General features: G+C 46.4%; 1 protein-coding gene across 1 annotated transcript in view; it reads right to left on the bottom strand.

Moving 5' to 3' along the window:
- Positions 1-27,144, bottom strand: part of SPAG17 (sperm associated antigen 17) — a 184,697-nt gene that overhangs the window by 22,758 nt on the left and 134,795 nt on the right. Inside the window, exons 29-38 of the mRNA XM_036273222.1 lie at positions 22,183-22,400; positions 17,340-17,481; positions 15,823-15,977; positions 13,321-13,509; positions 11,338-11,483; positions 11,105-11,235; positions 9,260-9,387; positions 7,042-7,224; positions 5,326-5,439; positions 4,493-4,538 (exon numbers count right to left, since the gene is read on the bottom strand). Of these exons, the coding sequence (XP_036129115.1) occupies positions 4,493-4,538; positions 5,326-5,439; positions 7,042-7,224; positions 9,260-9,387; positions 11,105-11,235; positions 11,338-11,483; positions 13,321-13,509; positions 15,823-15,977; positions 17,340-17,481; positions 22,183-22,400 (1,452 nt within the window). The remainder of the gene's footprint in view (positions 1-4,492; positions 4,539-5,325; positions 5,440-7,041; positions 7,225-9,259; positions 9,388-11,104; positions 11,236-11,337; positions 11,484-13,320; positions 13,510-15,822; positions 15,978-17,339; positions 17,482-22,182; positions 22,401-27,144) is intronic.

The raw sequence follows: 27,144 nt of genomic DNA, 5'->3' as shown, positions 1-27,144 counted from the left end.
CAAAGTACAGGGTATCTAATTAAGTTTGAATCTCAGATAAACAACTAATACTTACACTAAAATTTATTTTTTGTTTATCTGAAATTTGAATGTAACTGGGCCTTCTCTGTTTTTATTTGCTAAATCTGGCCACCTTGATAGAAGGGCAGCCCAGGTAAGTGACAACAGAGGGCACGGACAGGGAGACACTGGGGTTGTGATGGAGTCTTCTGTTCATGGTCATTCTAAAGGGGTCAAGTGACATTTCAAGAGAAGAAAAATTCAGATAAACAAGAACAACTGTGCAAGGCAACACTATCGGGACACACGGAGCACGTCTGTGGGTGGAATGAAGTCCATGGCTGACCTTTGACTTTAAAAAAAACCTTTTTTTTCCTTTATTGATTTTCGGAGAGAAAGGAAGGGAGAGAGAGAGAGAGATAGAAACATTGATGAGAGAGAACACCGATTGGCCGCCTCCTGCATGCCCCCTGCTGGGGATCAGGCCCACAGCCTGGGCATGTGCCCTGACAGGGAATCGAACCGGCGACTTCTTGGTGCGTGGGTCAATGCTCAACCACTGAGCCACACAAGCCAGGCTGACCTTTGTCTTGAGGCAAAAACAAAAAGGAAACCCCAAATCATCAAGTTTTCTGTGGCTTGTCTCCCATGAACCGTGAAACTGTGCAACCAATTTTGTTGGAGCCGTATATATTCCAAAATAAACATGCTTTGAATGAGGCTATTTTCCAAGAGTGGACAGAGTGTGAAACAGGGCACGGTTCTGGTGATAACTGTGCCTTCACTCAGTTCCCTGTGTGTACGTGTGGGGCAGGGTGCGCGCAGGTGGATGGTCTCCTTCCTGTGTCTCAGCTATGTTCTCAATGCTTGTCAAGGTTGTTAGCATGGAAGCCGAATGCTAACTCTTTTTCTTAGTTCAAAAGATGAAAGTTGAGAACAAGTGGAAGATGGCGGCATAGGTAAACGCAGTATCGCAGTACCCAACCACGTCAAAATTACAACAAAACTACAGAACAGCCATCATTCAGAACCACCTGAAATCAAGCTGAATGGAAGTCCTACAACTACGGGATTAAAGCAGCAGCCACATGGAGACTGGTAGGAGGGGCGGGGCCAGGGGCGGGGCCGGGGGCAGACGGGCTGGTCCCACACCCATGTGTGGTGGATAAAAATCAGGAGGGACACCTCGACTGGGAAGGTCCTCCCTGAGGACTGAGGGGTCCCCGTCCCACCCCTGGCACCCCGCTCAGGGTCCCAGTGCCAGGGAGAAATGTCCCCATAACTTCTGGCTGTAAAACCAGCAGGAACTGAGGCTCAGGGAGGCTGCGGCTGCGGAAGCCCCAGCAGTTCCTCTTAAAGGCCCCACGCACAGACTTACTCAGACCCGCTCCCTCTGAGCTCTGAGGGGAGGCAGCTTGAGGGCCACCAGAGAACAGGGAAGAACTGAGCTGTGTTTGGCCTCTGGACAAGGGCTGGAGGGGCAGCTTTCTCCTAGACAGACGGGCTGTCAGAGGCCGTTTTTCCTTTGGTGAGCCCTTTCCTGGGGCGGCAGACAGACACCATATCTGGGGCTCCAGCAACCGGGCTCACACTGTTGGCCCTGCCCTGGTGATTCCCTGAGGCCCCGCCCCACCCAACTTTCGGGCCCACCCACGCTGTTTCCAAAGGCTTTACCATAGGATTGGCCTGTCTTGGATCCTGCATCAGAGTTTACTAAAATCTCTCAAACAAGCAGCATCTGGTACCTGAGCCCACCAGTGCACCTGGCACCACTGGGACAGTGGACACCCTGTGTCAGCACAGACCAGTGCACAGTCATAGAGTGTCAAGGTGCTGACTGCAGAAACCGCAAATGGCTGGGAGCCCAGCACCATCCCCTGCAGTAGCAGCCCGATCAGAGTTGAGATATACCCTCAGCAACAGAAGCTGGGGAACAGACATCCATCCCCAGGCAACAGAAGCACAGACCAGCAGCAGAGAACTATCCCCCCCCCCCAAAAAAAAATACAGTAAAGGCTGAGCAGGAGCTGAGCCCCACTGCTGGTGGCTGGGACCAGGTGCTCCATAGGGCCCTGTGCGACCCAGCAGCCCACAAGAATGGTAGGAAGCCGGGACTCGAGAGAAACCAGTCTCAGCGAGCCCATACCTCTCATTAAGTGGCCCCAGGCCTGGCACTAGAAGCAGCCAGCCTTGGTTCGCAACTTGACTTTTCCTGGACACCTCCAAGCCCAGCACAAGAAACAGTCATCTGCAGATCACTTTGTAGCTTATGCCTGGTGGCCCTGGGTAGAACACAGGCAGTGGCTGACCTGGCCCAGAGCCAGCACACCTGGTGGGTACCAGAGCCCTGCTGAAGTAAGTCTTGCTCTGTGTGGTGGGCCCCTACACAGCTGATCCTCCAGGGTAGTGGCTAGTGGGCACAGCCAGTCCTTGCAGCTGACCAGCCTGAGTAAATCCCTTCCATTGATGTGCCAACAGCAATCAAGTCTCAATTACAAGGAAGTGTGTATAGTCCACACTAGGGGTGCACCACGAGGGCTCAGCTGGGGTGATCAGGGAGACTGTGCCACTGGATTCTACAGGATACTTACAACAGTAGGCCACCCTATGAACCCTAGGAGGCATAGCAACTCTGCCTAATACATAGAAACAATCACAGGGAAGCAGCCAAAATAAGGAGACAAAGAAACGTGTCCCAAATGAAAACAAGAACACAACTCCAGGAAAAGAACTAAACAAAATGGATATAAGCAACCTAACAGACACAGAGTTCAGAACACAGGTTATAAGGTTGCTCAGGGAACTTGGTGAGACATACAAGGGACTTAGTGAGACCTTCAAGGAACTTAAGGAGACCTCTGAGGAACTTAGTGAGAATATCAACAACATAAAAAAGGGCCAGTCAGAAATTGAGGATGCACTAACTGAAATAAAGAATAATTTATAGGGAATTGATAGTAGAGTAGGTAAAGCCAAGAAACAAACCATTGACTTGGAATATAAGGAAGCAGAAAACACCCAACTAGAACAGCAAAAAGAAAAAAGAATAAAAAAAAATGAGGATAGTGTAAGGAGCCTCTGGGACAACTTCAAGCATGCCAACATTCACATCATAGGGGTGCCGGAAGGAGAAGAGAGAGAGCAGGAAATTAAAAAACTATTTGAAACAATTATGACAGAAAACTTCCCTAACTTGGTGAAGAAAACAGACATATAAGTTCAGGAAGCACAGAGAGTCCTGAACAAATTGAACCCAAAGAGGTCCACATCAAGACACATCATCATCAAAATGCCAAAGGTTAAATACAAAGAGATAATCTTAAAAGCAGCAAGAGAAAAGCAGTCTGTTACCTACAAAGGAGCTGCCATAAGACTGTCAACTGATTTCTCAAAAGAAACTTTGCAGGCCAGAAAGGAGCGGCAAGAGATATTCAAGGTGATGAAAAGCAATGACCTACAACAAAGATTACTCTATCCTGCAAAGCTGTCATTTAGAATCAGTGGCCATTATCAAGAGTTTCCCAGACAAGAAAAAGCTAAAGGAATTCATCACCACCAAACCAGTATTATATGAAATGTTGAAGGGTCTTCTTGAAGGTGAAGAACAAAAATACGAACAATAAAATGGCAATTAGTACATATCTATCAACAATTGAATCCACAAACAAAATGAGCAAGCAGAACAGAAACAGACTCAGTTACAGAGAACTTCTTGTTGCTTGCCAGATGGGTGGGGGCAGGGAGGGTGGGTGAAAAAGATGAAGGAATTAAGAAGTGCAAATTGGTGGTTAGACTGATGAACCTCAAAGGGAAAGGGGGTGGGAGGGTGGGATGACATAAAACAAAGAACTGTGCATATATGCACAACCAAGGGACACAGAAAATAGTGTGGGGAAGGCAGGAGGGGGTGGGAATGGGGAGGAGGCAGTCAATGGGGAAAAAAGGGAGAAACATCTGTAATACATTCAACAATAAAGATGAGTTTAAAAAGAAAGAAACAAGAGCCCTGGCCAGTTTGGCTCAGCGGTTAGAGCGTCGGCCTGTGGTCCGGAGAGACCCGGGTTCTGTTCCTGCTAAGGGCACGTACTTCGGTTGCAGTTTGTCCCCGGCCCTGGTTGGTCGTGCGGGTGGCAGCCACTCGATGTGTCCCTTTACGTCGATGTTTCTCTCTCTCTCTCCCTCTTCCTCTCTCTCCCTCCCATTCTATCTGTACAAAAAATGGAAAAATATCCTCGGGTGAGGATAAAAAAAAAATTAATTAAAAAAAAAAAAGAAACAAGGAAAAAAAAGATGAAAGTTAAGGATGACTTAGAGGCAATCACAGTTTTCAAGACTCTCACAATTCAGATAGAAAAAAAAAACAAATAACTACAATACAGCAACAGAAAGATGTACGTAGTACTTTGCTATCAGATGTCAGAATAAGAACAGTATTTAAGATTGTTCCTTTGAAATATGTAAATATTTTGCAAAAAATGTCAAATGTACTTACTTTCAGTATCATGACTTGTTATAGTTTCTTCCATCTTCGGGAATGACTGAAATAAAGATAAAGTTCCTTAATGATAATGATAATGTTACACACAAAGTTAACTTTGTTTACAAGCATTCTTTATGGGATCAACCTGATCTTTTATGAAAATTACTACAAAAGGAATTATTTTTTATTTTTATTTTTTAATCCTCACCCGAGGATATTTTTCCATTTTTTGTACAGATAGAGTGGGAGGGAGAGAGAGGAAGGGAGAAAGAGAGAGAAACATCGACGTGAAGGGACACATCGAGTGGCTGCCACCCGCACGACCAACCAGGGCCGGGGACAAACTGCAACCGAAGTACGCGCCCTTAGCGGGAACCGAACCCGGGTCTCTCCGGACCGCAGGCCGACGCTCTAACCTCTGAGCCAAACTGGCCAGAGCAAGGAATTATTTTTTAATGTTAATACAAATCTCCTTTGAATTTTAGTCATTCCTTTCACTTAACAAATTTCTAAAAATAGAAATCATTTTTAGCTGCAGAAATTCCTTTTTCTTCCTCCTTCCCACTTCATTCAGTAATTCTTTCAACATTTCAAAGAATGTCAGTTTCTCTTAAGAGAATAAAAACTTTTATTTAAGAGCCTTCAGAGTTATTTATGATTTAAGGAAGAGACTAAAAAGCATTTGGAAAATTCAATGTATAAGGAATTAGATTTCCACAGAAATAAGACATTATAAGGAGGGGAAAATGCTCCACCCAAGTGGCAGGAAGATCTCCTTACAGTCCGTCTCGGAGCGCCTTGTACCTAAGCGCCAGTAGAGACACGGTGCGCGGTGTCTGCCTCACCATGACCAGCTTGAGAAGATCCGCGGCGTTGCCTCTCTCCTCCTCAGTTCGGGAGTCCTTCACGGTCATGTCCTGCAGCTCATCTTCTTTCTTCAGGATGTGGTTTATATAATCCTAAATCAGCGGAATAAAACAAATCAGTAAAAACTAGGAAGAAGGTAGAGGGAGACACCAAATAGTCAACATCAGCATGGAATATCACGAAAAGATGACGAAAATATAAGTTCACAATGGTCAACAACCACAGTTACTGGTCAAGTAATCTAGAAAGCCTTCTCTTTAATATGTTAGTAAAAAAAAGACCCCAAAAACTCAAAAGCAAAGTTTTTTTTTTTTATTAATTTATTTTTGTTAACAGATGTTTCTCCTTATTTTCCCCATTGACACCTTCCTCTCCAACCCCCCCACCCTGTACCCAGCTCTGTTGTCTGTGTCCATCGGTTATGCGTACATGCATATAAATTCTGTGGTTTATTTCTTCCCTCCCCCACCACCCTATCTTCTGAGGGTTGTCAGTCTGTATCCTTCTTCCACATCTCTGGGTCTACCCTGTTCCTCAGACTGTTATGTTCATTATATTCCACAAATAAGTGAGATCATGTGATACTTGTCTTTCTCTGTTTGGTTTGTTTTGCTTAGGATAATACTTTCTAGGACCCTCCATGTCGTCTCAAAGGATAAGAGATCTTTCTTTCTTACAGCTGCATAGTACTCCATTGTGTATATGTACCACTGCTTTTTTATCCACTCATCTACTGATGGACACTTGGGCTGTTTCCAGATCTTAGCTACTGTAAATAGTGCTGCTATGAACATGGGGGTACATATATTCTTTCTGCTTGGTGTTTCAGGCTTCTTAGGGTATATTCCTAGGAGTGGGATCATTGGGTCAAATAGCATTCAAGTTTTAATTTTTTGAGGTAACACCATAGTGTTTTCCATAGTGGCTGCACCAGTCTGCAAGGCAAAAGCAAAGTTTTAAGGGTCATTGAATATTAGAACTGCACTAGGACTCCAGAGAGGCCCAGCCTCTAACTCTGTGCTCCATTGTCCCCAGCAATAAAATGGACAGAGGCAGGTTAAATGACTTCGAGAGTCCTTTCCAGGGATAGACTTTATGAGTTTATCTTTGAATATAAGCTGCTTAGGCATGGCTTTGCTTCCAAGAGGGGTATACTTTATTTTTTACATAAATATTTCATGTTTCCATAGATAATGGTTCCCTGCTCGATGCCAGGTGCTGGATACCCATAATCAAAACACATATGATCCCTGTTCTGAGATTTAACATACCAGACAGTGAAATGTTACAGATATGCCTATACAATTAACTGAATATTTACAAATTCTTAGGCCACTTCCCAAAACCAACAACCCTCCTCTTCCATGGACAAGTGTCAGATTACTGTGCGGTTCTGCCTTCTTCCAGAGGTCACTGGGTAGTTTTCCACATAATAAGAAAGGAGGATCCATATAGCAATCACATATAAAACTTACTTACCTTCTACATGTCTTTGGGATCTCAGTACTCCCTGTATCTTATGGGACTCACTTAATGTTTTCTACCTCTCCGCTTCCTACCCTCCGGAAGATTGACACTCGTGTTACATTAAACAAATATTGGTAGAATGACCTAATTCAGATTCCTTGGGAAGCCAAGAAGAGTGATTGCCATGTTCCTGATTCTTTTGGGTCGGGTTACCTGGATTCCATTACCTTAAGGGAAATCTGTAGTCTCAGCTTCACCTCGTTGTTTATGACCTCGTGCTGGATGAACTGGCGTATCTGCAGCACTTTGGGGCTCTTGACTATCGGGGCTGGGGCGTTCACGAGCTGTTTGGCCTCAATGCTAAGGCCCTTCCAAATCTGAGTTCCAAATGGAGGTCCTGGAGTTTTTTTCTGTTAACAAAGCAAAGCAAAAACAACTAGCCAAGAAATCAGCATTTTTTTTTTTTCTTTATTGATTTTGGAGAGAGGAAAGGAGAGACAGAGCTAGAAACATCAATGAAGAGAACATCCATTGGCTGCCTCCTGCATGCCCCCCACTGGGGATTTGGCCCACAACCTGTGCATGTGCCCTGACTGGGAATCGAACTGGTGACCTCTTGGTGCATGGGTCAATGCTTAACCACTGAGCTACACCAGCCAGGCAAGAAATCAGCATTTTTAAGAAACTGATTACTTATTAGGTAGACACTATGCTAGGAACCGCTTGTTAGGGAATATATTGGAGAAAAAAAAAATATCCCTACTCTCAATAAGTTTCGCAAATTAAGAAAACTCAGTAACAGAACTGAGCAAGCTTTCCTCTTTATGTGTGTTACTGAGAATTTGGATACTTTACAATGCTGTTGCATGATGTCCCACTGGATGGTCGTTAGGGGAGTGCTAAGCAATGCTCCGTCACGGCAGTGCTACGTCACGGCAGTGCTACGTCACGGCAGTGCTACGTCACGGCAGTGCTACGTCACGGCAGTGCTACGTCACGGAAGTGCTATGTCACGGCAGTGCTACGTCACGGCAAGGCAGCTGCAGCCTCGCTTAGGCCAGATGCATGTGCCCGTCCTGTCCTCCCCGCAGGCAGCCGACAGCATTGGGGGTTAAACAGTCTTACACTGTCTGGTTCCATGTGTATTTTGACTTAATGGGAGAAATCATCCATTGATCTGAGAGGTGTTTGAGCTCACTCTAGATTAAGCATGCCTTCAGAGTCTCCAGAGCAGAAAGAAATGTCTGCCTTAGAGTGAACTCATATCTCTGTGTTGTTCTCTGTTTTCGGGAGTGGTGTGGTGTGATGCCCTATGTCCGCAGTGTGTCTGATGTGCTTTGTTTAAATTGCTATTTAGTGTCCACAGCCTAGTCAGTGCTATCGTCTCAGTGTCTTGCCTGGGTTGGGCCACGCCCACTGGGCACGGTCATGCCTACAGAAGTTGCAGAGGAAGAGACCGAATGTCCTTCATTAGTCTCAGATGCGGCATATCTGTCACAAGGCAGCACTTGCAGCTTATTTACAGAGCCTCAGGGAGCCACCGGTGCAGCCTTTCATTTGTACATAAGGAAGTGGAGGTCCCGTGTGACTTGTCCCGGCCCCTACGTTAACAGTTGGGAGAGTCAGGACTAGAATTCAGTCATCTCCATCCACCATGTAAATTGCAGTCACCACATTAAAATGTAGGGCTGCACTTGGTTCCCCCAAGTGTTCACTATCTGTGCCCTATTACAAAACTGTGCAGAAAAGCAAAAATCATCACAACTCGAAACATCCTCCTCCTCAGTGAACACTAGTATCTCTCTGTGGCTGTCTTCTCAGGGTTCTCACTGAACTAATAAGTAATAATTTGACACATGCTGGACACACTGCACACTCTGCTTGCAGAATGAAATGGCAAATCTCACGAGATTCAGGAGTTCATGATTCTCACTCAAGATGTTTTCTTTACAAAATTCTTAGGTGGGGCTTCTCTATTGTAACCTAGTTACAGTGTTTATTTTTTAACATCATCGTTGGAAATCCCTGTGTATAATCCTTCACATTATTCTTATGAATTAACATGTTAAGAAAAAAAGGAGGATGAAAGACCTAAAATTGTGTGTTAAAACTAACAAATAAGGAGCAGGAGAAGGGAAGACTTCTGCTGCCTGATGCTGGTGATTCGTGGCAGCAGAGCTGTGACATGGTCACTCAGCGAATATTTTTAGATCATAAGGAGATGTTCAAGCCTGCAATGTAGGATGAAAGAAATAAAACAGATTAGCTAGTCAGGTGTATTTAAAATCTACAATGTCAAAGTCTTCAAATATAACATTCCATAAGTCCACCATTCACAATTTACATAAGAATGAAAATATGAGAATATATGGGAGAGGATCTGAGACTCTGGTTCATCAGTGGAGGGATATGCAAATACAGTGACTTCAGGAAGAAAATGTATACCTCTGCTGAGGGAAATGTGTCCCATGTCCTTGACTGAAGATTGGGAGGGACGACCGTATCTAATTCTTTCTTCATTAGCCACGGTGATGCTTCGCAAAAAGGGCGAAGGACAGTGATGCTGAGGGCCCCTGGTTCAAAGGGAGTTATAAGAGGGTCATTTCTTTATCAAAAATATTCTGAAAATTTCAATGGGCATTCACTAAATCCAACAAATACTTCCTTGTGAGTGAGACAGAGCAGTTATGCTTAAGGGCCTTAAGCTCTAAAAAGAAAGGAGAGGCTTTTAGTCGCCGTCACACCTACAGACAGGACTTAGACCGCCTGAAAGTCTTCAGTGACATCTCACTGTCCTTCAGAACCCTCACCCACGTCCTGTCTGCTCCTCCACGAAACATTCCGGAGTGCACCGCCCCTTCCCCCCACTGTCCCTGCCTTGGACCATCTGCCTCAGAGAGATCCTGGACCTCAGCAAGGACTAGTTCTACCCACAGCTACTCTGAGTGAGTCGACCCAGAAGTCAGGGTGGCTGATCACGTTACACTGCGATTTCAACTCTTTGTTCACTTCCCACTGCTCACAGGAGAAAACCGAGTCCTTACCATTTTCTCACCCCGGCCTCTACCTGCACCATTCTCCCTCTGTGCTTCAGGTACTAGGCCTTCCGCCCCTTCTCCAGTGCTTCCTGCTTCCTGCTTTGTATTCTCTCTTCCCAGAAAGCGCTCCCTCCTGTCTTAACTAACTCCTACACGTCCACCAGCGGCCGGCTCCAGTGTCTTCAGGAACCCTTCCCCACTATGTCAGGTTCCTCTGTTAGATGCTCTCACAGAACTGTTCCTTTCCTTCATAGACCTTGTCCCAACTTACAATCACACAGTTCTTTGTGTGCCTATCTCTCTCACTAAACTCGAAGCCCAACGAAAGGAGGGTCCAGGCTCTCTTAGCTCAGCATTGTGTCCCTACCACCCAACCAGTGTTTGGCCTGTGGTGGGTTGTCAAGCAGATGCTAGTTAAACGCAATGAACTCTTATTCTCATGCAGCCCCCCCACACACTGCACAACCAGCCAGAGCACCGCTCTTCACGTTCACAGACAAGGCGGGGCTGTCCCGTCAGGCCCACGCGCACGGCCACGCTGAAGGATGTAAGTGCAGGGATTCAGGCATATTCATAATGAGCACTAAATATATCCGTCCAACCAGAGGAAAAAGTAAAACACACACACACACACACACACACACAAACTCAGGCATAGCACTCTAATTTGGTATACAGATAATATGCAAATTTATATCCATGTTTAAATACACGTATTACATATACTGATGGTTCTTACTTAATGCAATATGTGTAACCTGTAGTCACACACAGATTTCTTTGAAATTGACTAAGATAATATAAATGCACAATGAATACATCATAAAACATCATATATTTCAGGTTGGCTTTCTAACTCACATAATAATGTACTTTCTCATTCTATTAAATTCATTAAGGCAACACTTTTGAAAAAAATAAATTTACAAGAGACATCTCACTTTTTTTTTGTTTCTTTCCTAAGATTAAACACATAAATAGGAACCTAGGTACATACTTAACACACTTAAACCAGATACAAATCTGCTTATAGGTAGGAGAGGGGCTCATCCAGTTTACATAGGTTGCTGCTCAGATAAAGGTTGGGATGAACAGAGATTAACTGTGTAAGCAGGTTGACATGGCCAGGTGGAACGTAGAATTGAAAAGTGAGCAAAGGGGGAAAAGTAGAGATGACCCAGGCAGGGACTGGATAAGGAGGATGAGAGTTGGTGAAGGGACACAGTGAGTCCCAGGCAGGTGGGGTCCCTACCCAGCTGTTCCTTTATTGGCTCTTGAAGAACTACAGTGGTCGATTCTCCGTATGCCAAGGACAGGTATTCCTCTATATCACTGTCTCGAAGAAGTTCTACTCCGGACCCATCGGCATAGATAACGAAAAACCTATTTGAAGAAATAAAATCAAATCACTTTAAGTGTTCAGTTAAAATGCTCCTTGAACTTGGAATTAAAAATAAAAGTCCTGGTATTATTTTATCATATTACCTGGGGACATGTTCACCATAGATTTGCAGATGATTTTTATGAAGGTGAGCAGATGATAAAGTGTCATAGCCTTCAGGGCTGGCGATTAAATCATCTTCCATATTGTTTTCAGGTAGCGTAGTTGATATGCTACCGTCAGCCATGACCTAAGGGACAAAATATATAAGCAACAAATTAAAAAAAAAATGCCATAAAGCTTACCTTGCTGCTGATCCTATTTGAAAAGCAGGTGATTTGGGGTGTTCTCAGAATATCAGGGATATTCATTTATCTGTAGGAATATAGCTCACTAAATATAGACTGCATAAAAGTGAAAACCTGGCAGCATGTGTCCACCCACAAACCACACCTAGACTGTGGGAGCGAACGGGAAGAACCAGAATGCCCCGAGGATGGCGACTAGGCAGGGCCCTCCAACCTTATCTTCTGGGGATTAGTTCAAGGAACTGGGCATTTTAAAATTTTATTTTATTTATTTATTTTATTGATTTTTGAGAGAGAGAGAGAGAGAGAACATCGATTGGCTGCCTCCTGCATGGCCCCCACTGGGGATTGGGCCCACAACCTGGGCATGTGCCCTGACCGGGAATTGAACCAGCGACCTCTTGGTGCATGGGTCGACGCTCAACCACTGAGCCACATCAGCCGGACAAGGAACTGGGAATTTAAATAGACTGGTCATGTCATAGTTGTCTTAAAATACTGAAAGAGGTTTATATTCTGCAACTCCAAGCACAAAATGAGGCCTCGGAGAGACTAACAGGGAAACAGATTTAGTATCGCTGTGAGAAGAAGTGTGCTAGCCCTCACTGCTGCTGGACATGGTGTGGGTTTGTCCAGGAAGCAGTGTGGTCCCCGTGAAAGGCCATGGCAGGGAAGGGCCAGGCAGAGCATCCAAGTCCAGAAGCAGGCTTGGCCTGGACCACCCGTGTGTTTCAGCCCAGAGGGTTTGGGCTTTCCGTTTCAATTTCAACTCGCTGTACATGGAAATTTGTTAGCAGCCTGCACTCATGCTGTAAAGAGCTTTATTTACTGAGTACAGAAAAAATAAGCTGGGTCAGGGTGTGCCTGTGCCCCCCAATAAAGTTGGGGTCTCTGCAGTGTGGTTCCAAATCTAAGAAACCGATTCCCCACCGCCAGCCGACACATAAAAGTCCACTGTCGGGTGAGGACTGGAAGTGCCTCGAGGAGGGTTGGCAGACCTTGTCTTTCAAGGGCCAGTATTTCAGGGTCTGTGGCCAATCTCTGCTGCCACCCCGCCGGTCCATGCCAAGCAGCCACGGACAGTGTGTGAGCAAGTGAGCGTGGCTGGGTTCCAGTAGAACTCCATTTAACAACACCGAAACGTGCATTTCCTGTCACTTTTATGTGGCATGAAACCTTCTTCTCCTTTTGATTTTTTCTAACCATTTAAAAATGTAAAGACCATTTTTAGCTCATGCACCTATACAAACAAATGGCCATGGCTCGCCAGTGTCTGGCCGAGGGAAGAGGGAAGCTGTGGTTTGGAGGGACAGAGAGACAGAAGGGAGAGCTGTGCCATGAGCAGCTGACGCTGCCCCAGACGTCCCCCTCCCCATCTCCAGCCTCCCCGGAAGCCCCATCCGAAGTTCCCCGCCCGGTCCAGCACACTTGCATGCTGTCACAGTGCTTGCTCTCGCCTGAACCTGGACCAGACCATTCCTACATCACTCCTTTGTGGAGGCATTGTTTATCATGTTTAATACTGTGTCTTCCCTTCTGTTCTAATTAATTATCTGGTTATATCATTTCTACCATCCCAGTTGCTGGGCCTGCTATCCCTATGAGAGTTCACTTGAGAATCAGAGAGACGGACATTTATTACTGCTTGCCCAAAGTATTGGCAGTAAGTAAATCACGCCCCAAAGCAGCTAAGGCCAAAAGCTACATGGAGACTCTCCTGTGTGAAATATCTGAAGAGGAAAAGCCCCGGCCTCTCTCCCTGCCAATGGTGTGTTTCACCTGAAATGTGTTTCCCTCCGGATCCAGGACCTCACAGACGACCTCTGAGGTGTGCTTCATGATGTACGTGCTGGTTCTCAGCCGTTGGCGTTTTTGGAAAGGGTGGTATATGTCACTGTTTGATTCATGGCAATATACCGCCGAACAGTCCCTGTCAATGTGAAGACAGCCTGTGTTTGGAGGTAACACCTGGAAGGGTATCAGAAAGAGAGAAATTATTTAAAATTTCTTATTCAATTTGAGGGATTTAGAAAATCACTTTAGGAAACCAATTATCCACAGGTCTCTGCCACAAACTGCATTTCCGAGAAGGGAATCCAAGAGAGGACCCAGGGTCTGGAAAGGACACACCAGGGTCCGGTAAGGAGGCACAGCGAGGGACCGTGTGCACATTTCCCATGTGACCCTACTAACCGCCTCGCTCACTGTGTCTCCCACGTAATGGCCCGTGCCTCCAGTTCAGAGCTCTGATGCGGGATAAGGAAAGCAGCTCTCAGCGCAGTGCGCACGGCCCTGCCCGCAGCGCCTGGGCTCCCTGGAGCGCTCGGGCGGCGCTGAGGCTGTGGGACCAAGGCTTTCAGAAGCTCCTGCCTGTCCTCGTTCCTCTGCGGTGTCCTGCTGGTGGCACAGGTCATGCGGAGTGACAGCTGCGGTGCCCACGTCCTCGCTGATGTTTGGAAACTATTTCTGGTGCTGCCAAGGGACAGAGCTGGCCAGGACCAAGTCCTCTGTGCGGCGCGCTGTCCCACATGCGCTCTCCCCGCACTGCGCGTGCCCAGACCGGCCGGCGGGGGATGGGCAGAGGCATCTGACATGCCGCTTTCAGTCTGTAACACTAGAGAATTATAAAACAGGCACTGATGAAGTTATTTTGAGGATTTTTGTTTTTGTTTTTTCTTCCAGTTGGGGACTAAGTCTGTGTGTTCTTCAACCAGGAACAGTCGAGCTTCCGGTCCTTCCTCGGGCTGTTTCGAGAGACAGGCAAACCTGGGGAGCAAGTGTGCGCTCAGCCATGCAACTCTGAGCATCTCCGCGTTGCAGCTCTTTTGTTTGTCTCTTCCTGCAGTGGTGGCCGTCACTGGAGCTCACATTCCTTGGTCCTCATAGTAGTAACCATTGGAGTTTGGGGCTATGATAAAAGTTAGGTAAACTCTGGTCTCATCACAGAATCTTAGGAGATGCTCATGACATCTGGTAGGACACATGGTGCTGGAATATGAATGCTGCCAGTCTGCCTAAAAATGGACATTCTGAGTGCTCAGTAACAAATAGCACCTCCTTCTCCAATTCAACGTTTCAGTCATTTCTCACGTTCTGCACCTTCCTCACTCCATAGTTTACACGGCATGAAGGGGGTAGGGTAACATCACCAGGAGGGATGGGAGGGATACACAGTCTACACGGGTGAAGGGGGTAGGGTAACATGACCAGGAGAGATGGGAGGGATACACAGTCTACACGGGTGAAGGGGGTAGGGTAACATCACCAGGAGAGATGGGAGGGATACACAGTCTACACGGGTGAAGGGGGTAGGGTAACATCACCAGGAGGGATGGGAGGGATACACAGTCTACACGGGTGAAGGGGGTAGGGTAACATGACCAGGAGAGATGGGAGGGATACACAGTCTACACGGGTGAAGGGGGTAGGGTAACATCACCAGGAGAGATGGGAGGGATACACAGTCTACATGGGGTGAAGGGGGTAAGGTAACATCACCAGGAGAGATGGGAGGGATACACAGTCTACACGGGTGAAGGGGGTAGGGTAACATGACCAGGAGAGATGGGAGGGATACACAGTCTACACGGGTGAAGGGGGTAGGGTAACATCACCAGGAGGGATGGGAGGGACACACTAGCTCCAGCAGTTTTCGTAGTAACACGTTTGTCACTGAGGTCCCCGTCCACTGTCTTCTGCTTTGAGCTCTGGGTATTCTGGGATGTCATATGACATCCTGGCCCTTGTGCCCCCTCTCCAGGGAGTGAAGACAAATCCTTCTAAGACTAACGGGGCTGCAGGCTGACACCAGGTGGTTGTGTTTCCTAAGGGAGGTAGAGGAGTTGCTAACAGGGTTCTCTCCAGCCATCCAAGGACAAATGTCCCTTCAGCTGGGCAAGCTGCCCTCCTGTCCGGTGGGACTTCAGTAGAGTGGGGAGGGACCTGTGGTGGGAAGGACGGAGATGAGAGCAGAGGGGAGGAGCTGGAGCTGGATGGTGGCACAGGCACAGTGTCTACCACCTACCACAAGGACCCCTAGCTGTGCTTACAACCTTGATCTGAAAATACCAAAGCGCCGTCAGACGAGCAGGACAATGTTCTTCTGGAATGGGTTGTAAAAGGGTGAATAAGTACAGAGAGACTGAGGAGCGTGTCCTAAGATCAGATGAGACGAGAGAGCACAGCCGTCTGCAAGGCAGGCACGCTCACTGCCCGGAGGAGTGGGCTCTCTTAGTGCAATGGACTCTTACCTTTGGCACTCCTCACCCACCCCAGACCTACCTGGTATGTCCCCTGTGGCTTTGCGATGACAGACGTCCCATCCCCAAAGGTGGCGCAGCATCGACTGTCCTCGCAGTTGGTGATGACAGTGGCATAGTGTGAGTTTTCTATCCGCATGCACTTCACCTGCCTGGTGACAGTGCGGAGACCTTCGGCTGCGGGAAATGCAGGCAAGCAGGTCTGAGAGGACGCACCCCTGGGAATCAGCTGCCCGCTGACCGTGCTCCTGCTCGGGCGCCCAGCCGGGAGCTGAGGCTGAGTGCCGAGAGCCCAGCCCGCCAGGCTGTGTGCCGGGGGAGTCCCTGTCCACGCACCGCCATCCCGGAGGGGACTTTTCTGACTAAGGCGGTGTGCTGGTTCCTTCTCACTGTCTAGTAGAGTTAGTTTGAGAAATAGAAAACATCCAGAGAAGAATGAAGCATAATTTAACTACTCATATGCTCACCGATCAAAATATACTCTTAATATTCTGCTACAGTTGCGACAACATTTTTAATATGTACATAAGAATTTATTCTTTATTTATTTCCTTCTCTTGCAATCCATTTGCATACTTTTGTACAAATATGTGTATCAAAAACAATGTATAATATTATACATGCTTTAAAATGGCATGTTATATATGACTAGTATCATTCTATACCTTTTCTCACTTCGCCTTGGAGACCTTAGCACCTTGATATACATGTGTTGTGTGCATGTGCATGTAGGTGTACTTCTTTCCCTTCGACTGCTCTATAGCATTCCTTTGTAAGCATACACCACATGCTATTTTTCTGTTCTTTTGATGGGCATCATGCTTCCCAATACTTGAATGTGATACTCCGTGTCGGAAGTGGCACTTCTGCACCCATTTTCTTGTACAAATGTAAGAGTGTCTTCCTGTATCTGCCTAGAGGTAGAGTGAGTGCATCATATGATAGGCACCTTTTCAATCTCCTAGCTCTGTTAAAATTGCCCTTCCCAGTGACTCTTAATTATCACTCTGTCGAGCAGGGTATGAGGTTCCTCTTTTCCCATTCACTCACCAATTTTGTTGCACTTAATTTGGCAATGAAGCGCTTAATGCCTTAGACAAACTCTGGAATTACAGAAAAGGGAGTCAGGGAATAATTTTTCTCCAAAACTCCTGCTCAGATTTGGGTTAGGAAGGCTGGTAGGCTTTCCGATTCTTTGAATAGGTGCAGCTACCTAGCAGCTGCTGCTTGCCTTTCTCAGACCACCTTTCCGGGAGAGGGGGGGTGCTCAGAACTGGGGGGGTGGGTTGTCGGAGGCCACCTGTTTATGCACATTTGATTCCTTAAGGATCAAAGAAAACAGGTGTGAGCGCTAAGGTCCAGAACAACCGAGTCACGATCATTCACTCTTAGTTGCCATGGATGCAGACCAGAGGTTTTCAGTGATGAAAATGGAAAAGCCACTCTTACCATCCATACGCCAACTGGAGCGGTTTATTCCTTACCTAGCTCATTCTAAAGACGTAAAAGAGCGTCATATACTTGAAAAATAAAACTTACTTTTTTGATCATCCGGAGGAATAATTTGATCTTCATAAACTTGATAAAAGGTTGTGATTCTGGTACCGTCAGCATGGTCCACTATGCGGGTCCCGTCCTTCTTCTCAACGATGATCACTTTGTCCTCTCGGGTTGTCATCACCTGAACACACAAAGGCAGCGTGGTCATTTGGTCAGGTGGCTAGGCCCAGGTGCGTTTACTTTTACACCCTATGCAGTACCGTCAAAGCCTGGTTATTTATTTATAAATGGCAGTGTTATCTCAGGTGTTTGCTCTAACCTTGACAACAACCCTGGGGGACAGGCAATGCTATCTTCGTTTTGGGAAGGAGGACATTTAGGCTTAGAGAAGTGAAGAAACTTGCTGAGGTCCTTTGGCAAGTGCCGGGGCTGGTGGTGCACTAAGGCTGTCTGACTTCAGAACCGATGCCCTTCCCACTGCCACAGATTTGTGAGCAAGAAGTAACGTCAGGACTAGCCTGACCCCAGCTCTCTGGGAAAATGGCCCCAGGTCGTGCTTCCTTGGCCGGCAGAGGCTCCAGGGGAGCGTGGGTGAGGCTGCTACGTGGGCGGCGCAGGCTTCGGCCTGGTGGCACCAGAACAGGAGGTGAGGATGGGGGGCACAGCGGCCGTGCCTTCCCCGAGTCGAGTTGATCCACTCGCTCACGGGCGCCCGTGTGTGGCTGCCGCACGGGACCCGTGTGGACCTGAGGGTAAAGGAAGCCGGGCCGGGGGTGGTTGCTGGACCTCCCACGTGGATGAGGCTGCTGCACTGACCACGCAGATTTCCTGTCTTGTATCCTTGCCAGTTGTGTCTGGCAGTCTGACTGTCCAGTTTAACCCGCAATCGCTTCTGTTCTAGTGGAGGGCGTCACTGTGGAAAATGGAGAGATGGTCCGTGAAGGAAAAAACTGTATCACTCAGGACAGGAAGCCCAAGGGCAGCCAGCTTCGTGTTTCCAGGTCTGTCCGTGCACTCCCACCGAATGCCGCTTTCCGGAGGGCTGCGTGGAGAACCGCACAGGTGCTGGGAACACTGTGACGGAGGACACTGAAGCCAAATCCCTGCTCTCTGGTTACAGAGCAGAGGAAGGACAGTCACTGAGAAGTGGCGTTGGAGGGACCGTCTGGCTTCCCCTCCGAGGAAGCAGCACCGGAGCGTGGGTTTAATGCCCACGGAGGGGAGCCTCGCAGGTGAACGCTGCCAGGCACGAAGGTGCCCAGGGAGCAGGGGGAGAGGCAGGAGGCACGGCTGGAAGGTGAGGGACCAAACAGGGGAGGGCTGTCAGCCGTATTAAGGATTTCAGCCTTCACTCCACAAGCGGAAAAGCGGACAGAAGGGTTTTTTGTTTTTTAATACACATCCGAGGATATTTTTCCATTTATCTTCAGACAGAGTGGGAGGAAAGGAGAGAAAGAGAGAGAGAGCGACAGAGAGAGACATCGACGTGAGAGAGACACATCCACTGGTTGCCTCCCACAGGACCCAGGCCAAGGCAGGGGACGAACCGCAACCAAGGTGCATGCCCTTGACCGGAATCGAACCTGCGACTCTCTGGTCTGCGGGCTGGTGCTCTAACCACTTAGCTACCCTGCCAGAGCTGGAAGTATAAGGAATAGAACAGGAATTACAGAAAACGTTCAGTCAGAACCGGCAAGTGCTCCACCTGAAAGAACAAGCTTTTATACATGTGCTGCACCAAATGGTTGACCCGCAAAGCTGTGAACCCCCAGGGGGGTGTGTGCAGATGTGGCAGACACGGCCCTTCAAGAAAGGACTTGTCCCCAGCAATGGGACCAGCGAGCAAACAGCCTCCATCGCCCTCAGCGCTTCCGGTGTCTGCCTGAGCTGCAGAGACGCTTGGCCTGCCCCCTGGTTCCCGGGGAGCTGTGTCCAGGGCTCGAGTGGGGGGGGGGTCTGGTTCCTGCTGCCAGACTGGGGCACTGAGACAGCTGGCACCGGCGCTGGGCCCTGCCAGCTGACCAAGCCTGTCAGGTTGGGTCCGAACCACCGATCAGTTTCTCCCTCTGCCCATTCGTGCTTCCTCCCCTTCCTTTCACAGACGGTGTCCCTAATAATACCTTGCACCCCAAACTCCATCTCAGCTTTAACTTCTGGGGAGCTCAACCAGCAACAACATATTGCAAATTACATGTTTTGATCACTGAGCACTTTCTAACTGTACTGTGTCCTAACGGAAAGGGTCACAGTATTTACTAGAGTCCAGAGGGATGTGACACCGAGTTTCCCAGCTATTTTTTTGACTCAAATGTCTGGGGCTATGGAGGTGATAATCACCTTCGTATTCTTACGATAGGCAAAATCACTCTGCTTGAGAGAGAAATGCATGCGGATTGTTATTTTGGGCTCTCCTCACTGGCGCCCAGCCGGTGTGCGTCACGACGGACTGCGATGGAGCAGTGACGGAGAGCACGGCCGGACCGCACGGCCTGCGTTCAGACCCGGGCTCCACGGACGGCTGCTCTCTCTGCTCCGGCCTTCTCCTCTGCAACGGGAGCCAGTGCTGGTGTCTTCTCCAGGGATGTTAGGTGAATCATAAAATAACACTGGTAAACGGCTGGCCACTGAGTTAGCAATGAGTATTACGAGCTCTTCATCTAGTATAGCTATTTACATATTACTATTTAGAATTATTCAAACATTTCATAACATCTCATAACTCTGACATTTCCTTGTCACCACAGGGCGGGATACACATCCTTCTTAGTGGTGGTAAGAAGACACTAGCTAGAATATTTACTGAACACCTGATAGAGCTGGATCTGGTATTCCTTTCCCCAATTATTTCAGATAGTGGCCATTATCTCCGTTTTATGAGTAAGGAAGCCAAGATTAGAAACTTGTCCAAAATCATGCACCCAGTCCGGGGTGTGTCAGGGGTACAAAGCCAAGTCTGCCTCACCAAAGGTCCTCTGAAACCTGATGCTTCATGTTGCATGTGGCGAAAACCTTCGTTTTCACTTTTGTTTCATATGATCATGTTAGTTTCTTGACCCTTATTTTCATAGTTGGTTAAGCATGTGGGATCTGGAATGCGACCTTATGGTCCACTTTCTGACTTTACCACTTGCTATGTGATTTTGGAAAAATGGCTTCACCTCTCTATAGCTTAATGCCCTCATCTGTAATGGATGTTGTGAGAATTAAATAAGTTAGTATGTGGAAAGTTCTGAGAACAGGGCCTGGCACACAGGAAGTGCTCAGTAAATATTATTTTTATTATTATAATTATTATTATTATTCTGTTAGATGTCTGATGTTTAATTCATGCCTGAATCCAGGCTCTTGGATGTGGTCATGCCCCCATAATGGTGATAGGTATTATTAAGAGAAATCGAGAATTATTAACTAAGAAACAATAAAATTTGCATATTAATCCAAATAATCTGCATCTGGGCTGAATTAAAGTGAGTAGTGGAGGTGACCTAGAAGCCTTTCTGAGATGACATGTACTTTGAGCCTCACAGAAAAACAAAACAAAAAACTAGCAAATAAGGTAAGAGATTATGACATGATTTCAGAAATAAACCGAAGAAGAAAGAAAAACACATTTGGTTAGATAGTGTAATTCATCACAGCAGCAAGTAGACATTTTGTGTTTGACCAGCAGCAGGTGGTTATAAGTGGGTAGGGAGTCCAGAAACCAGAGATAAGGCACTTAGGAAAATCTTCGTCTTGTTTAGACTCAGAAGGTTGCAAAGCTCCACCTAGGATGTCAGAGGACTAGCTGAGGACCAGAAAGGAACAGTGTTCAGTCACCAACAACTGGTTCCAGGCCTGGCTCCGGCACGTCCTGGGTGCATGCTCCTGACCATGTCACATTACTCGCTGAGACCCAGTTCCCTCACCTGTGTAATAATATTCATGGGTGTAAGGACTGATGAGATAATGGATGCGAAACCCCTAACAGAAAGTCCAGCACGTAGAAGGTGCTATTATTCATTGCAGGAGTTCCAATTTCACATCCTAAGCAAAACCATTATTTTCTGTACTCCTCATTTGGCACTTACTCTCATGCTACAGATAAAATCTTTTGTATAGTTTCTCTGTGGTGTTCTTGAGTTTTTTAATGCGAGAATTTCCTTAAATGTACTGTGAGTTCTTTGAAGTCAAGGATCATGAACACATTCCTACCACTCACGTCAGGCACACACACATAAGTAGGAATAAGGCACAGACCCTCATGTGTAGGTAAGACACACACAAATGTATTCAACGTAAGGAAATAGATGACATCATTAATCACATATGTCTGAAAGTGGTATAAAAAATTATGACCTGTGTCTCATTTCAAAAATTAGTATTTCAGCCCTGGCCGGTTTGGCTCAGCGGTTAGAGTGTTGGCCTGTGGTCCAGAGAGACCCGGGTTTGGTTCCCGCTAAGGGCATGCACCTCGGTTGCAGTTTGTCCCTGGCCCTGGCTGGGTCATGCGGGTGGCAGCCACTTGATGTGTCCCTTTCACGTCAATGTTTCGCGCTCTCGCTCTCTTCCTCCCACTCTATCTGAACAAAAAAATTAAAAAATGTCCTCGGGTGAGAATTAAAAAAAAATTAATAAAAATTAGCATTTCATGATGTTCTATGCTAATCAAATGACAGAATGCTTTTTGATTTGGGGAGATAGATCCATCCATTCATCTATTCATTCTTCCTTCCATCCATCCATCAATCCACCCAACCACCCACCCACATACCCACACACACACTATTTACTACTTAAAAAACTGTTGCTGAAAATTTATTATTTGCCAGGCATGCTTCTATGTGTTGTTTCAGAATTCTAGTGATTTAGGAAATTTTGCAATATACCACAGTTGGCGTACCGTTCCAGTGACGGGATCTGTGGCCTTGAAGGACAAAAAGGGTGCCAAGTCTGCTAGTCTTTCCAAGCCCTTGGTGCCGATCCGTCCTCCTGCAGGTGTGGTGGTGAACCAGGTGCCTGCGTGAGTCTCCACAGGAGTCACCGTCTGAGCTGTTTCTGTGGAAGGTTCGTGGGTTTCATTCTTGTGTGGCACCACTGACTGATTCTTGTGACTTTTCCCTGTGGAAGTTCAAGCAAAATCAAACAGAACAACATAACTATAATATCGATTATATACATCATTCATTGTTTGATTCAGTGTGAAGAGATTGGAGCATAGAAATTCTAAGTAGTATTCACCAATTACACGATTTCTCAAATGATGAAAATGTCAGGTTATGAATATCTTAATTTTTGTACTTGAACCTTGGCTGGATTCTTGTCACCTGCCTCCAAATATGTGTGTGTATATATCTATCTATATATTTATATATATAGATAGATATATACACACACACAGTTCACTCTCTCTGATGTAACACTTATTCTGGTCAGTTTATGTACAGTTTTGAGTCTTGCTTACATCTCTCTGGATCCCAGATTTGGGGTTTTGTACCACGGTTTCTGAAGCCTACTTTTTCCTCCTGTATATCTGTCAGACTCCTTTCAACTTACTGGACTTTAGCATTTTACTAGATTTTTAACCTTTCGTTCCCCTGATTTTTAACACTTTTTCAGTCATAGATAGAAAATATCTTTCTTCAGCCCTGAATCTGAAGAACCTATCAGCCAGGTATATCTTTGGCCTCTCACCAGGAGAGAGGATTTGTACAGTTTAATTACTACATTGATAATCATCCGATACATCCCTCCAAGCGTCCCTGCCACCATCCATATGGAACAGGAAGATATAACTGAAGATACCCACGTGGAACTCTGTGAATAACACCTCTGATCTATCAGGATAGATTTATTTACTCCACTTGTATGAACAATAGTGAGTCATCTGCAGATGAGATTTGCCTGTGTTACCAAATATCAGTCCAGGTAAACTCAGACCCAGAACAAATTTGCAAGCAGAGAGAGAAAAGGACTGTCCACCAGGAAGACCCATCAGTTTCATACCGTGGCACGTATATTAGGCATAGATATTGGCTTTGGTGGCAGACTCAACTAATGATGGGAACCGAAGAAGACAGATACATCAGCTAAGACTTTTCATTGCTTGAAGATTCATTTTGGACCTACAAGTATTTCTAGAGAATTAAAAGACAACAGAAATCCCTGGCTGGGTAGCGCAGTGGGTTAGTGTCTTTCCAAGATGCCAAGGTTGCAGGTTCAATCCCTGGCCCCGGTCAGGGTTATTCAGGAGGCAACCAATTGATGTGTCTCTCTCACATTGATGTTTCTCTCTCTCCCTCTGTCTCTCTCTCTTTCTCCCCTTACCACTCTATCTGGAGATAAAAATGGAAAAATATCCTCGGTGAGGATTTAATAAAAAGAAAAATACATGAGAGACTTTCTGTTTTTGTCATCTAAGTAGCAACAACAGATTTGCGACTTTCCCCTCTTCTCGTCCTGGAAATCACATGAAGCAATAACAACAATGAAAAGACCTCCAGAAATTACATTTGTAGAAAAACTCGGGAAGCCCTCAACCTCTGATTGAACCACCAGAAGCAGAGCCAAGAAGCAAGCCCACAGGGCGGGTGTGGGAAAGCCACTGGAATGACCAGGGTGTGTGTGAACGCAGTTGCCCACACGGCTTCCCAAGGGGCAGCCCCCCAGACGGACAGCCCCTCCCGGGGACGCGCGTGGGCGGTATCCAGAGTGAGTGGAGAGAGGAAAGGCGTGGGCTGGGCCGGGGTTCGGGTAGGCTGGTGCTTTCGTGGCAGGTTCGAAAGCACCCGTAAAACAGAACCTCTGAGAGAGGAAGCATCTCAGACAGCACCCCGATTTAGAAATGGAGGTATATCAACTGTCACCTCACCGAACATGACGTATAGTTGGTAAGTAAGCATATCATTAGGGATGAACATGAAAACAACAAAATACCACTACACACCCGGTGAATAGCCAAGATTAAAAAATTGAAGACCGGACAACGCCAGGTGCTGACAGGAACGCAGGCCGCAGGGAGCCCCATTCCTTGCCGGTGGGAACGCCAACGTGGCAGCCCCTTTGGAGGACAGGCTGGCGCTTCCTCAGCGCTGAACGGACCGTGGAAATTCCTCGGTAGTTATTCAAATGAACTGAAAACTCGTTCATACAAAAACCTCCATGCAAACGTTGAAAAGCAGCTTCATCACAATGGCCAAGACCGTGGAGCAATACAGGGTGGGGAATAGCACGTTTTCAGTTGTGAGTACCTGTCACAGAGCTTATTCTTATAGTGTCGGTTATTAGTTATTGTATTCTCCATACGAACAACTGCGAACTTGGTTTTGCATCACCCTGTATATCCATCAACAAGTGAATGGATAAACAAACCATTGCACATCTGTATAACACAGTGTCATTCTTTTAATTAAAATAAATGAACTAGCAAGCCATGGAAAGACTCTTAAATGTATACTACTACGTGAAATAAGCCAATCTGAAAAGGTTACATTCTATAGGATGCCCATTATTTGACATTCTAGAAAAGGAAAAACTACAGGGACAATGCAGGTATCAGGGGTGGCACAGGGTGAGGAGAGAAGGGCGTGTAGTGGAGCACGGGACGTATTCAGCGTGACGAAACTCTTCTGTGTGCCGCTCTAACGGTGGACTCACGACATTACGCTTTGTGAAAACTCATAGACTTGTGAACTTTAATGGCAAGAATTGGCTCATCAACTGTAACAAATGTGCCACATTTTCAAGACCTTAAAAATAGGGAAACTCTGGGCCAGGAAGAGAGAAAGTATAAAGGAACTTCCTGTACTGTGCTTTCTGCTCATTTTCCTGTAAAACTAAAATTGCCCTAAAAACACCTATTAGTTAAAAAAAAGAAAAAGTGAACGCATTGCCCTGGATGAGAGGGCGGTGGAGAGATCTGGAGTTCATCGTGCTGGCGGCAGAAAACCTCTGGAAGGAGGCAGTTAGAGAAGCGGCTGCACAGACCCCTGGACACCATCTGCACATCAAGGAGAGAGGGCGCCCCTGAGCTGGGAAGCTTAGGAAGCTAGCGGGACACTCCAGGACCTCTGCCAGAGCCTTCTGCTACCACCAAGGAAAATCTACGTCACTACATTTTGAGTTACTGAGAAAGGAGTTCACTTTGCTTCCATACAAGTTTACAGGACACTGTGGTGAGATGTGTGAAATTGACAAAAAAGACTAAATCTTGGTCTTGGATCGCTAAAGTCCTATGAAAAATTGAGAAAAATCTGTAACTCATGAAAGACAGTGTGAGTTAGGGATTAGCTGCTCAGACGAAAATCCCAGCTCTACCACTTACTAGCTAAGAGACCTCAAGGAAGTTACTTCTCTGTGTCTCAGTTTCCTCGTCTGTAAATTGGGAGGATTAAAATAGGTACCTCACAGGGTTGATATGAGAATCAGCTGATTTAATACAGGGTGGGGCAAAAGTAGGTTCACAGTGGTGAGTATGCAAGAGTGTCGTCTGAATAATGACAGACTGCACCAGAGAATTGTAGAGTAATCAGATTCACGGAGGTGGAGGTGCAGTGCATTCCTGGTGGGAAGATTCTGTGTTTTATAGATTTCATGTGTCTTTTTTTTAATCCTTACCTGAGGATATTTTTTCTATTTATCTTCAGATAGATGGAGAGGGAGGGAGAGAAAGAGAAACATCGACATGAGAGGGACACATCCACTGGCTGCCTCCCACACAACGCTCACCAGGGCCAGGGACAAACTGCAACCGAGGCACATGCCCTTGACCAGAATTGCACCCATGACTCATTGGTCCTTGGGCCGATCCTCCAACCACTGAACCAAACTGTCTAGGGCAAGAGTTTATTCTTGTATTATTACTTATTAATTATTGCATTGTTTTTCATAGAAACAACTGTAATCTACTTTTGCCCCACCCTGTAGTTTTAAGTATTCAGAATTGTGCCTGGTACACACATCTCCTAAATATAAGGATCTCTTAAAAATAAATATAAGCCCTGGCTGGTTTGGCTCAGCAGTTAGCCTGCAGACCAATGAGCTTCAAGTTTGACTCCAGTCAAGGGCACGTACCTCCACTGCGGTTCATTCCCAGCCCTGGTCAGGGTCGTGTGGGAGGCAGCCAGTCGATGTGTCTCTCTCACATCGATGTTTCTCTCTCTCTCCCTCTCTCTCCTTTCCTCCCACTCTGTCTGAAGATAGATGGAAAAATATCCTCAGGTGAGGATTAAAAAATAAAAATAAAATGATGAACATCCCAATAACAAATCAAATAAAGATTTAAATAGAAAATTCACAAAAAGAATACATATTTAATCTCATCAGTAATCAAAGAAATGCAAATTAGGATAATAATAAGATGCATTAACTGTCTATCAAATTGAGTAAGATGAAAACAGTGATAATACCCAGCACTGGTAGGATGTGAGGACATAGACATTTTCATACTGTGGGGAGGTAGGGATGTGAACTGGAACTGTCTCAGAGGACAGCAATCCGGCATTCAGATTCCGGCCGGCACTGCTGACTTAGCCGAGTGCTGCACCTTCTTCTCCCTACCAGTAATGCTCGTCTCCCGAGAAAGAGTCACAAGCGTCACATACTGTTTCCCAGCCCAGGGCCCAGCCAGGTCTAGTCAATGAGGTGATGAGATACAAGGGGTAGTCCGCTGGGTGGGGGTGGGGAGGCCTAGTGGAATCTGGAAATATTTTCCTCCCTGATAAAGAGACACTTGAAAGCTCTTGTGTTCACCCCTTTGCTTTCTGCTTTGGAAGTTACTCTGTGAGGACCTCATGCCTGGAGCTGACATGAGCTTCTTGCAACTCTGAGGAAAATGTCAAGAGAGCCAGAGACACTGACTCAGAGC

The sequence above is a fragment of the Molossus molossus genome, unplaced genomic scaffold, assembly GCF_014108415.1.
Source record: "Molossus molossus isolate mMolMol1 unplaced genomic scaffold, mMolMol1.p scaffold_m16_p_20, whole genome shotgun sequence".
In the NCBI taxonomy this organism is placed as follows: Eukaryota; Metazoa; Chordata; class Mammalia; order Chiroptera; family Molossidae; genus Molossus; species Molossus molossus.
This window is presented reverse-complemented; position numbering and strand designations above follow the sequence as displayed.